Source organism: Podarcis melisellensis (genome assembly GCF_964234715.1).
Source record: "Podarcis melisellensis genome assembly, chromosome: 3".
In the NCBI taxonomy this organism is placed as follows: domain Eukaryota; kingdom Metazoa; phylum Chordata; class Lepidosauria; order Squamata; family Lacertidae; genus Podarcis; species Podarcis melisellensis.
In genome coordinates, this window is record NC_138530.1 from 119806686 (window position 1) to 119819759 (window position 13074).

A 13074-nucleotide genomic window follows, 5' to 3' on the forward strand; every position below is an offset into this window, starting at 1 on the left:
CTGACTTTGGTGGAAGGAAAGAAGATGGAACTTGGGACACAACTCCTTCGAGAACTGAAGGCCAATAAGCAACAAAACAGATGGAGAAAGACTAACTGGGGCTTGAGAGCCTCGGATGTGAGAAATCCGGGCTGAAACTGTTCTTTTAGAATAGTGATATGGGAAGGGACAGAAACCGGGCCAGGGAGGGAGGGGGAGAGTAGAATAGTAAAAATTTATGATTTTTGTTCTTTTTAATTTTGATATGGATTGTTTAATAAAAAGGGAGGATTTCGTGGGAGAGAGGGTAGGACGACCTTAGAGAAAGGAGCTAATGTGTAAAAATAGGATAAGTAAACTTGAGCCCAACAAGATATGTTAAATATTAAGAACAGAGGACAAAAATATAATAGAGAGAAGAGGAAATAACTTGCTGAATTAACTATTGAAATTGGAATGGGGGAAGGAGAGATGCGGGGAAGTCAAGGAAAGAGGGTAATGAACATTATATATGTTTTGTTTTGTGTTTTGTGTTTGTGTGTGTGTATGTCTATAAAATGTGAAAACTCAATAAAAAATATATTTTTTTTAAAAAAAAAGTCTGGTGCTTCCCTTTCTGTTGAACTCTCTGTCTTCTCCCTCCTCCTCTTCCTCCGATCTAAAATCCTCCGTTTCCTCCTCTGACTCCCCCCCCTCCTCGACTCCACCCCCTCCATTCCCCCCTGCAACCAAGTCGCCTCCTCGCTGTCCTACTTCTTCTTTACCCAGGTCTTTTTCGTATCTTCTCACGAACTTTTCTGCTTCATGAATATCTGTCAGCTTGAATTTTTTATTTTTATGATAGAAGGAAACCCCCTCTGGGAATTCCCATTTGTACTGTATTGCGTTCCTCCTCAAAACACTTGTTAACTGTCTGTATCCTTCCCTTTTGCGCAGGATCCTAATTGGAATTTCTTTAAAGATGGTGATTGGACGGTCTCCGATCATCAACTTTCTTTTAAAACTATTTCTTAATATTATACAGTGGTGCCTCGCAAGACGAAATTAATCCGTTCCGTGAGGCTCTTCGTATAGCGGTTTTTTGTCTTGTGAAGCAAGCCCATTGACAGCTTAGCGGATTAGCGCTACAGCTGTCAAGCAGCTTCCAGCGATCAGCTGTTAAGCGGCTTATCAGCGGAACAGCTGATAAGCGGCTTAGCGGCTTAAGAAAAGGGCGAAAAAAGCGAAAAAAACCCGCGGGGGGATGCAAGATTTTTTCGTCTTACGAAGCAACCCCATAGGGGAATTCGTTTTGCGAAGCGCCTCCAAAACGGAAAACCCTTTCGTCTAGCGGGTTTTTCGTCTTGCGAGGCGTTCGTCTTGCGGGGCACCACTGTATTTTTCATTTCAATGGAGTTGAATATTACTAAACAGTCTCCGGGGATTCTTTTGGACTTAAATTGTTGTGGTTTTCCTCTTATTCTAAACGCGTTCTCTATTGTATATGCTATTTGTTCTTCTTTCATCTCCAACCATTTTGCAAGTTCCTGAACTATTTTTCCTCTTATGTTTTCATTTGCTTCTTTGGCGAGCCCTTTAAATTTTAAATTAAATTTTTTTGACGCATTTCTGTCATAGCTAAATTGCCCAATAATTGGTCTTGTGTTTTGTTTAATTTTTTTACTTCTTCCTTCAGCTTTTCTGTTTCCTTCTTTTGGTCCCTCAAATCTTTTTGTGTTTTTTTATTGGAGTCTTCAATTATTTTTGATTTAACTGTCAAATCTTGTATCTTTTTCAACAGTTCGCCTACAGCACTTTCTATTTTCCTATCAATTTGCTCCTGTATTTCTCCTAGTTTGTTTTCCATGTCTGTTTCCCTTTGCTTAAATTCCTCTTTAATCTTAAACCACAGAAAGTCTAAGTCTTTAATTTCCCCTTGTCGAGATGCTTTTCTTTCTCCCGGGGTCCCTCCAGCTTTTTTACCATTTTCCCCCGACATCCTGTGGTTTATATTTCTCTCCCCTAAAGGGCTCACAATCTATTTTCCCCCTTTTTTATGTTTCCCCCTTTTTTATGTTTTCCTACTTCTCAAGATGCCTGTCATTGCCCTTCTCCCAAGAAGCAGGCGTCTTTTAATTTCGTGGCTGCTGTCACCATCTGCAGTGATCATGGAGCCCAAGAAAGTAAAATCTCTCACTGCCTCCATTTCTTCCCCTTCTATTTGCCAGGAGGTGATGGGACCAGTGGCCATGATCTTCGTTTTTTTTGATGTTGAGCTTCAGACCATATTTTGCGCTCTCCTCTTTCACCCTCATTAAAAGGTTCTTTAATTCCTCCTCACTTTCTGCCATCCAGGTTGTGTCATGTGCATATCTGAGGTTGTTGATATTTCTTCCGGCAATTTTAATTCCGGCTAGGGATTCGTCCAGCCCCTTGGTCTTTTACCCTTCCACAAAAATCTAGAAATTTCTTTTTGCCACTTGTCAATACTGCTGGTCTTTCCTATAATTGGAATCATTTGGAATAAAAAGAGTAGCTTCGGTAAGACTATACTCTTTTTATTTGATAAGCCAATGTCTTATATTATTTTGCTGATAGACCATCTGGTCCCGGGGTCTTGCCAAGTTGCATTGAGTTTATTGCATATTCCACTTCCTGTCTTGAAATCAGTCCCTTTAGTAGGATCTTTTTATCCTCAGGAATCTTCTGCAAACCATTGGCTTTAATAAATTGCTCAGTCTTGGCCTGGTCCTCTTTCTCCTTTTTATACAGTTGTTTGTAGTACTTGTGAAAACATTTTCTTATGTCCACAGGGTTCTCCACAGACTTTCCTTCTGTTACAATATTTGTGATAGTACTTTTCTTTTGCCTCTTTTTTAATTGCCAAGCTAAAAGTTTCCCACATTTATTTGCAGATTCAAAATTCCTTTGTTTCATCCTCCTTAGTTTCCATTCTATTTCTTGATTTATAATCTGTGAATATTGAATCTGTAGGGCTTTAATCTTCTTTTGTATCTGCAAATTCTTTGGGTTCCCTCTAAGACCCTTCTCTTTATCTTTTAGTTGTTCCAAAATTTTATCTTTTTTCTCATTCTGTATCTTTATCCTAATTGAATTTTGTTGAATGAGAAATCCTCTCATTACTGCTTTGCTGGCATAGAATCATAGAGTTGGAAGAGACCACAAGAGCCATCGAGTCCAACCCCCTGCCAAGCAGGAAACACCATCAGAGCACTCCTGACATATGGTTGTCAAGCCTCTGCTTAAAGACCTCCAAAGAAGGAGACTCCACCACACTCCTTGGCAGCAAATTCCACTGTCGAACAGCTCTTACTGTCAGGAAGTTCTTTCTAATGTTTAGGTGGAATCTTCTTTCTTGTAGTTTGGATCCATTGCTCCGTGTCCGCTTCTTTGGAGCAGCAGAAAACAACCTTTCTCCCTCCTCTATGTGACATCCTTTTATATATTTGAACATGGCTATCATATCACCCCTTAACCTCCTCTTCTCCAGGCTAAACATGCCCAGCTCCCTTAGCCGTTCCTCATAAGGCATCGTTTCCAGGCCTTTGACCATTTTGGTTGCCCTCCTCTGGACACGTTCCAGTTTGTCAGTGTCCTTCTTGAACTGTGGTACCCAGAACTGGACACAGTACTCCAGGTGAGGTCTGACCAGAGCAGAATACAGTGGCACTATTACTTCTCTTGATCTAGATGCTATACTCCTATTGATGCAGCCCAGAATTGCATTGGCTTTGTTAGCTGCCGCGTCACACTGTTGGCTCATGTCAGTTTTGTGGTCAACCAAGACTCCTAGATCCTTTTCACATGTACTCCTCTCAAGCCAGGTGTCACCCATCTTGTATTTGTGCCTCTCATTTTTTTTGCCCAAGTGCAATACTTTACATTTCTCCCTGTCAAAATTCATCTTGTTTGTTTTGGCCCAGTTCTCTAATCTATCAAGGTCGTTTTGAAGTGTGATCCTGTCCTCTGGGGTGTTCCCAAATAACCCTTGTTTCCGTTCCCTGATTCATATTAATTTCGAAATAATCCTTTAGGGCTTTTTGGGCTTTATTTACAATTTGGGTACTTCTCAACAAATCATCATTCATTCTCCATCTGAAGGAACCCTGTAAGGACATTTTCAGTTCCACAAAAACTGCATTGTGGTCTGAGCAGGTTTTAGGGCAAATTTCCATTTTTGATACTTCAGGAACCAAGTCTCTGGATATTCATAGGTAGTCAATTCTCAAAAATGATTGGTTTGCATCTGAAAAAAAACCTGGTCTTTTTCACTTGGATTTCTGACTCTCCATATGTCTGACAGATCAAATTTGTCAGTTATGTCAAAGAAAGCCTTAGGTAGTCCGCCAGCATTCAATTTTTTTTGCCTCTGAGTCCTATCCATCAAAGTAGGTGTAACTCCTTTCAGGTCTCCCATTAGAATTAATTTGTAATCCAAATAGTCCCAAAGACTTGTTTCCAAGTTCTTGAAGAATTCCGCTTTGCCATCATTAGGTGCATAGATTCCCAATAACAAATATTTTTCGCCTTGTGCTGTAATTTCCACTGCTATGTGTCTTCCTTCCTCGTCTTTAAAGATCAGTTTTGGGTTCCATTTTTCTTTGATATAAAAAAACCACTCCTCTTTTTTCACTTTGTCCGAAGAAATAAATTCTTGTCCAAGTTTTTTTTTCCTATGATAAAATTTTTCTATGTAGTCTTGTAATATGTGTTTCCTGTAGACAAATTACACCCAAATTCTGTTTTTCCAACACATGATAGACCTGTCTCCTTTTCTGAGGAGAATTTAGTCCACTGACATTCCAAGAATAAACTCTCAGACCATGATGTTAAATTAAGGGGTCGCCGCTCCTGCCCCTGGCAGCTGCGGGCTTTGCCATCCAAGTTCCACCGCGTGCTTTTGCAGAAATCTGTCCCTCTCTCCCCACAGTCTCAATTCTTTGCTTCCCTCCTTCGAATTTAAACAATAGAGCCTCTGGGAATTCCCACCTGAAAACAATGTTTTTACTCCTCAAAATGTTTGCCAATTCTGTAAAATTGGATCTCAAATTCAGGAAGTTTCTAGGAATCTCCTTGAAGAGGACGATGGATTTCTCCTGTATTTTTAAGCCTTTTTTATAATGCAATCCCAAAATGGTATCTCTCTGTTCCTTGGTCTTGAAGACCACTATACAGTCATAGGTTATTTTTCTATCCTTTTTGGGCCCAAATCTGTAAGCTTTTTCTATCCACAACTCAACTTCTTCCTTTTTCAAATCCCACCACGCCACAAAATAGTCCATCAGACACTCCTTGAGTTTCTCCTCATCCAGTTGAGGCACCCCTCTCAATCTCAAATGAGATTCCCTTTCCTTCATTTGAAGAAAGTCAATCGAATTGGTGTTTTCATATTGTAGTCTTTCCAAGTCCGGCACCCTGTCTCCAGCTGTGCCAACCTTGCATCATGTGTAGTTATCTCAGTCTTAACCTCTTTCAGTTCAGAACTTAAAGCTTCAATCTTTTTATCCAGTCTTTCTATACCCTCTGTGTTGTGATTTGTCTCTAATTTCATTCAGTAGTACCATTACAGATTCGTCAAAGGGTGGATTTTTAGAGCCATGTCTTGTGGTTACCTTCTCTTGTTTATCAGCAAACATAATGGCTCAGGAATTTCAAGGTCAGTCCCACAACTTAGTGGAATGAGAGAGGAAAACAGGATCCCACCACCAGTCCCACAGGTGTCAGCCCAGGCAGCCAGCAGCCCCCCTGTTCCATGTTATTAAAGCAGGCTGCGAGTAAAAATAAGTTTTTCAGATCACATATAAAGTTAACAGACAGTCCTGGAAGTAGAAGACACTTTTAGCTACTTTAAAATGTGTCCAGACAGCCACAGGATACAAAATAACAGAGTCAGTGGAAACGAAGATTGAATGTTTTCTCTTCCATTGTGACGTCACAATGGAGTCTAGCCTTTCCCTCCCGGGAGGTCCGCAACAGAATGGAGGAGCCTCTTTACTTAAAAACACAGTTCCAAATTTTGAGTCTTTTTATTGAAGGAATTGGTCGCTCACGGTTGCCAGACTCAGAGCTTCGCGCAGTGAAGGAAGCAGTCATTTCCGATGTGCCGTGTCTCCAACCCCACTCACTCTCGGGGCTCTTGCGAGCTAACTGGGGAGCGGGGGAGTCGCAAAAGGGCACCCACCAGAACACCAGGTCCTCAGACAACCCGATCTGAGGTTTTCCCGGGGGACCGCAACACTCTTGCGGTCTCCCCCTGCTTCACAGCGCTGGGCTCTTTCAGCTGAAAGAGCTCCCGTCTGCTATTACTGGGTGACCAACCGGAAGTCTAATTGTGTCTTGTTTTGAATGTGTTCCATATTTTCACATTTAAATGCTTGCCCAAAAACCTGATCCTACGCTGTGGTAACCAGATATGGGCCCTGAGGCATCAGGCACAACCTCACAATCTTCCTTCATCTCATTGAACGTCCTCAACATGGCCTTTGAGGTAGTGGTAAGGGGGCTGGCCAATGGCAGAGCTGGCAGAGAACATGTGGGGACCCCAAGGTGAGGAACACGGATCTGTACCATCTGAATGTTCTCTCTGCTCTCATGGCATCCATGTGGCGCTAAGGGGTCACTTTTTCATATCTAATGGCAGTGGCCCAAAATCAGCTCATTTTTGGTTAGGATTTTGCCATTTATCAAATCTATTACAGGCCATGCCTTCCTTTTTAGGTGCTCTAGTGGTATTGTCTGGTGGCATGCATTGGCTACATGTAGCTGTTGCACTTTTTTTATCACTGTAGAATCCAAGAGCATTAGATGTCCATTTATAGCAGCATAGGGGGAGGGATTCTAGTATTTGAGAGAATGTATGGTCAACATGATTCTGTCTTCAATGACTTACTATTTGGAAATGTGGTCTTTTTGTACCTTCACTTAAAACAAAACAGTACTGAGAGAGAGAGAATAGCACTGAATGTGCAGACAGCTGTAAGCCTCAGCAATACCTTTGGTGCACAAAGCTGAAAATGTTGGAACGGCTTGGTGGTGAAGCTGCTGGGATTGTACAATATTAGAAGCCTTTCCTTCCTCCCCGCCCCGCCCCCCACGCAGTTATTTTCACACTTTCCTATGTGTAATCTGCAATTAGCATAGCGGGACTTGTTGCTTCTTAGTAAATGTGTATCAGGTTGTGTGACACAGATCTGTTGCTTACAATGTTGTAGCAATAGAATAAGATTTCTAATAATGCTTGCATATACAGCAGTTCTGCCGCTTTATACCGAAATGCTACTGTTTGGGCTTCTGTAGGTGGGGGAAAAGAGATAACAGGTTTTAGATAAAACACCCATAAAAAAAGCAGAAGCTTGAGTTTTATGGACATAATACTTCATATTCAGGTATGTAGCACTTTACAAAATTGTGAATTTCCAAATTATTATCTACCATAAAGTGTCCAGTTCCAGGCTGCCATCTGTTCCATTGTGGAAGTGATGGGCACTTACAGCAACCACTGCATGGAAAGTCTGCCCCTGTGGTTTTGAATCATGCTGCATCAACAAAGGAAATGGGTTTTGTAGCTTCCAGCAATCACATCATGTGGGCAAAGGAAGCATAAAGGGAAACACTTCCTTTGTCTTCTCTGTTTGAAATCTAGGCGGCTTGAAGGCCAAGACAAATCTGCTTCCTGTTTGCAGAGGCAACGGGGGGGGGGGAGGGGAGGGGAGGAGGACTCCTCTCTTCCTGCCATTTGCAGATGTTGGTGTTTTTGGCAGGTTCACAGCTGGATTATTTAATTGCTTAGATCTTGTGGAACAGGCACACTCTCTGGGGACCTGTGGCCTTGCAGGTGATAGTGGGCTGCAGGTTTCCTCACTCCTCTGTGGCTCCTGCAAGAGGCAATCTGAGGCAGCTGGCCTTCATTGCCCATTGCCAGTTATATATGGCAATTGTTCAGTGATGCACATCACCTCTTAGACTGGGAATGATGTAATAAATATTCCTTCTTGTGCAATTGAGCATAAATACTCTGATAAATGCCCTGAGGTGCATGTACTTTTAGAAGAAGAGAGTGTGCATCCTAAAGAGAGAGACATTCATGAATCTCCCTTTTTCAGCACTAAAGCTACTAGTTATGGAGTCTTGTGATAACTGAATTTGTTTATGTCTTGCATAGTCTGTTATGACACTTCCTGTAATCTCCATGTATACCTTCATGACATATTATGCAATTCTTTGTGTATTGTAAATGTCTGGTGTCAGCAGCTGACTAACCTGTAACTAACTAACTTTCCTTTCTTTCTTTCTTTCTTTCTTTCTTTCTTTCTTTCTTTCTTTCTTTCTTTCTTTCTTTCTTTCAGAGTAGTAGAGATTGCAGCTTGCCATTCTGCTCACACTTCTGCTGCCAAGACACAGAGTGGCCTGGTATACATGTGGGGTCAGTGTCGGGGGCAATCGGTGGTTCTTCCCCATGTTACCCACTTTTCCTGCACTGATGATGTGTTTGCTTGCTTTTCCACTCCTGCTGTGATGTGGCGTCTACTCTCAGTAGGTGAGAACATGCTCAACTTTTTATTATTAAACACTGAAAACAAGCTTCTAGTTTCGCTGGCTTGGGGTGGGAGGAAGCACTGGGCAAAGTCTGCCAAAGGATGCAGATACCAAAAAGGATTTGAGTCAGGCTTCTAATGGTCAGAAGGCACAGCTTTGCTTGTTTTCATTGCTTGTCCTCCTCTATAGTATTACTATAGAGTGAACATCATGGCAGGACCAGAGGTGGGCAGGCAGGGATTTGAACTTTGGTTGTTGTCCAGCACGCTAACCTCCAGGCTGCAGTGGCTCTAACACAGCTGCTGTTTATTTTTACAGAGCTTGGAGATGAGGTTTTCCAAACTCTGTCCAGGCTTGATAGTCAAACAATCGCTTCTGGTACCCTGTGAAAAATAGTAAAAATGCCTCACTGCATTCAGAACAAGTATAGCTGGCTGCTCCCTGCACAAATAATGGTGAGGAGGTTATAGGACCAAAGGCATTATTCTCGTATCTCTCTCTCTCTCTCTCTCTCTCAAGTCTCAATCCCTTCATGTCCTTTTAAAGAATTTCATCACTCTTCTCTCCACCCTGGGAGTGTACCATACATAAAGAACAGAGTCTCCTTCACCTCCAAAATCTAGTTCTGTTTCCCAAACTCTCAACCACTGGCACTTCACAAAATGCTTTCCTCTCTTCCTATAGGCAGGCTCTTGGTTCTTTGCACCTGCCCTGGCACAACATCATCTGTACGAGAGCAGAGTCCCACACCTGAGCTAACAAGGCTAGGGAATACCACCTCCACAAAAAGTCCCCTCAGTGACTTTCTGTCAACTGTGCCACCACAGTTTCCCCCAGATGAATTTCTCTCAGTCTCTTGGTTAACATCTCTCTGTGTTGTCCACCCGAGACTTCCAATAGCAAGATTTAGCAGAGTCTCCAGCTTTAGGTCCCTTAAGGGTGAGCTGTCCATGGAAGGCAATCATGTCGTGTAGCTGTGATTGGACGGCAGTGGTCCTTAATTGAGCAAAAGGAAGGAGCATGGAAAATGTAATTGTGGGTTTTTAAAAAATTCTTAAAAGTGCATCATGTCCATAAGCAAAGTATACAAAGCCACACAGTTTCAGCCGAAAGAAGAGCTCAGAGGGACTGACCTCTTGCTGCAATGTGAGAGCTTTTGGCTAGATGTTCAAAACAACCTCAGCCCCATCTCTGATTTGCCATATTAATACTACAGAACTGTGGTAAGCAGTTCTTAGCAATAACACACACCTGCCACCTGCGGTATTGGCATTTGCAGTGCGTTTTTTAAAAAATGCTTAAAACTTAAACTTAGATCATCCTTTATGTGGGAAAATACAACTTGAAGTATTAACTTCTCTTTTTTGTTCTAGGCAGGCCCACTGATGCTCAATTACAGCTATGCTAATGAACATCCTGGATTTCCTTCCATTTTCAATGGGCAGCTTTCACTTATTTCTGTGGGAGGGGGAAATAGCATCAAAGGAACCCAAAAGTTCAGCCTCCAGACCATTGGATTGTCACTCTTGGCTTTTCCTGTGGATAGTGCAAAATACCCATGTTGCCTTTCATGCGCTGGGGGGTGAGAGAGGTCACCTGCAATGCCTTTTTAGCAGAGGGCGCTTGCTGGGAGAAGTGATCAGGATTGGGGGAAAGGGATGGAGCAGGATTCTGTTCAAGGTCTGGTCACACCTGGCCCCATTCCAGCCACCACACATTTGGACTGTTGGCTTGTCAAGATTCTCTGTTTTTAATTTAAAAGAAAAAGCAAGTCTCCAGCTATTTTAAAATTGTAAATAAGAGGCAAAATATTTGCATTTGACCCAAATAAGGAAACAAGAACTTGCTCTTGTCTTTCATTGCTCCTAACTAATGAAGGAAGTGAAATAAAACCTTTAGTGACATGCCCACTGTCTGGAGAAAGGACTTTTGGTTCATTTTAAAGCTCTTAGTTGCTCTTCCTGTGGTAGAAGCATCCATAGAGAACAATGGAAAGAGCTAGAATTTTAGTGTCGCTCTGATTGGGAGAAAGAGTGACAAGAGAGAGCAGCCAAGGCAGGAGCTCCGGATCCCTCCCTCAAGTTTAACTTCAGACAAAAAATGTGACTTCTCATTTGTAAAAGTACCCTGACAATGAAAACGTGAATGCAGGCCGTGATTATTATCTCCATATTGGGTTTTTTGGCAGGCGATGCTGGGAGACTTTAATGAGTTCTGCTCATTGCTGGAATGGGAAGCTGAGAGAATACTGTTGTGTTTTCATTCTCCTGGCCAGGCATAGGCAAACTCCGGCCCTCCAGATGTTTGGGACTACAATTCCCATCGCCCCTAGCTAACAGGACCAGTGGTCAGGGATGATGGGAATTGTAGTCCCAAACATCTGGAGGGCCGGACTTTGCCTATGCCTATGCCTGCTCCTGGCTTTGGATTTTATTTATTTTTTAAAAGAGGGGCATGTATTTGGGTGAGGTGCTGTGAAGTTAACTGCAACAGCAGCACTTGCAAGTGGCTTTCAGCAGTTTTAAAAACCAACAGCCCAAAGGGAAAATGTTAAGCATGCTCCAACAAATTCATGTCCCCAGGAGTGCATTTTCCTTTTTCTTGAAAAAAAGAAGTAGATTGGGTCTCAGGGCTGTTATGCAGCAATATTTTAACACACTCTTTTAAGTTGTTACTAAGTTGCTATTGCAGCCGCCACCCTCACCCAATAAAGCAAGCAGCAGTGGAAATGAAAAGGCTAAGGGGAATTAATGCTATTTTAAAATGACAGTGGGAGAGTAGTGACACAACAGCAGAGACTGGTGACTTCATTTACCTCCTGCTTATTTTGAGCAAATGCTGGCCTGGTTTTTTAAAAAAAGAGCACATGAACAACAGAACATATTTTTCCTTGATAGAGATTGCCCCCAATTATGACAGCCAGAATTTAAACAGTCAGCTAATCACAGTGACAATTCTGTGGATTCCCACTTAATGAACTTGTGGAAAACTATCCCCTCTCCTTTTAACATGTATTTGCATCTTTAATTAAGACAGAAGCTGGTTTGTGGGGGGAAATGCAGTGCTTCATAATGCAGTGCTTCATAAGAAACTGCAGGACAGATGCAGATTATGGTTAGCTCTGTGTGTATGTTGCTTCTCAAACCAGCAGTGAAAGCACCTTGGATGCAGATTGTGTATGGAGCCTTAATATTGCTTTCAGTATAATGATGTTTAATCTTTGCAGAGCATGAGGACTTCTTAACAGTGACAGAGTCCCTGAAGAGAGAATTTGATAGCCCTGAAACCTCGGATCTAAAATTTAGAGTAGATGGAAAATTCATTTATGTACATAAAGCTGTCTTGAAAATCAGGTAATATTTGTGTCTAATGCCCTGTGGCCGAATGCTAATGCTATGTCCAAAGTGTCTAATAAACTTGATTGTTCATCTTTGTTTCTTTAATCAAACAGATCTTTCCCACTCCTTTTATTTTAATTTGTTTTATTCACATGCCAGGTTCATCCAAACTTCACCAGTCTCCCACTCCCTATTGCAGATCTTGGTGCAGCATATGCTTTCAACAACATTAAATAACATTTCATAGAAATTAGAAAAAATAAAATGCAATTGAGTAGGGTACAAAACAAAAATCCACTTTTGCAAATGTACGTGCTTATTTTGGGCACAATGGCACCATTGGCTACAACCCACTGTCATGATGAGTATGTCCCAATTCTAACTTAAACTATTGGGGGCAGGGGATGAGTACAGAATATTGTGATGAATTCTTAGGTGGTACTTTCCCATGTTCCTAATGTATTCTGCAGAATCTGGAATGTAGTTTTTCCTTCCCCCCCCCAACAGATGTGAGCATTTTCGTACTATGTTCCAGTCCTATTGGAATGAAGACATGAAGGAGGTGATAGAAATTGACCAGTTTTCCTACCCGGTTTACCGTGCTTTTCTGGAGTATCTCTACACAGACAGCGTTGATCTGCCACCTGAAGACGCAATAGGTAGCACTGGGGGGCGGGGGCTAAATTGTGCAGAGAAATTGTGGAGAACTGACTTTGTTTCCAGAAAGGGAAGGGAAGAAGAAATAGACATGGAGGCACATCCCCAGTGGCAGTTAAATGAGACAATTCAGCCAGTGCACCTTTGCCTGCCCTGCTTGCATTTTCGCCAGGGATGGGGTTTGGAAATAAGGTGTCTGCAACAGCTCTTGAGGCCTCTGTTGTCTTATGGACCCTGTCAGCCGACAGTGCTGGTCTGGGGTGAAGTAGAGCAGCTTGCTTCAAAGAAATGGATCTGGGCTCTGAGCACTATTGTTTCAAATTGGTGCTAAAAATGAAAATTCATTTGGAGAGTTTTTACTTCAAAAAGAGCAGCTTGCAGTTATGGTATCATTAATTTGGTGTATTTATTTGCCAATACACGGGTGGTTCCTTCTAGGCCAATGGAAGCTAGTTTTAAAGGGTGGGGACCTTTAAAAAACTGGATTCTACCTTGAGGAAACAGAGCAGAGGGGAGGAAATCTAGGTGCTAGAAATGAGCAGTGTTCCCCCCCGGCCGTACTCAA

The 13074-nt window shown here is 42.2% G+C and overlaps 1 protein-coding gene across 4 annotated transcripts in view; it reads left to right on the forward strand.

The window, feature by feature from the left end:
• The window catches only part of RCBTB1 (RCC1 and BTB domain containing protein 1), a 50544-nt gene that overhangs the window by 27245 nt on the left and 10225 nt on the right, over nucleotides 1–13074 (forward strand). For 3 of the 4 annotated variants that reach the window (XM_081906311.1, XM_081906312.1, XM_081906310.1), the window contains exons 8-10: nucleotides 8325–8515; nucleotides 11741–11867; nucleotides 12360–12511. In XM_081906311.1, coding sequence (XP_081762437.1) covers nucleotides 8325–8515; nucleotides 11741–11867; nucleotides 12360–12511 — 470 coding nt within the window. Of the gene's footprint in view, nucleotides 1–8324; nucleotides 8516–9887; nucleotides 9989–11740; nucleotides 11868–12359; nucleotides 12512–13074 lie in introns of those variants that run through there. The other variant, XM_081906313.1, reaches the window with a different exon arrangement.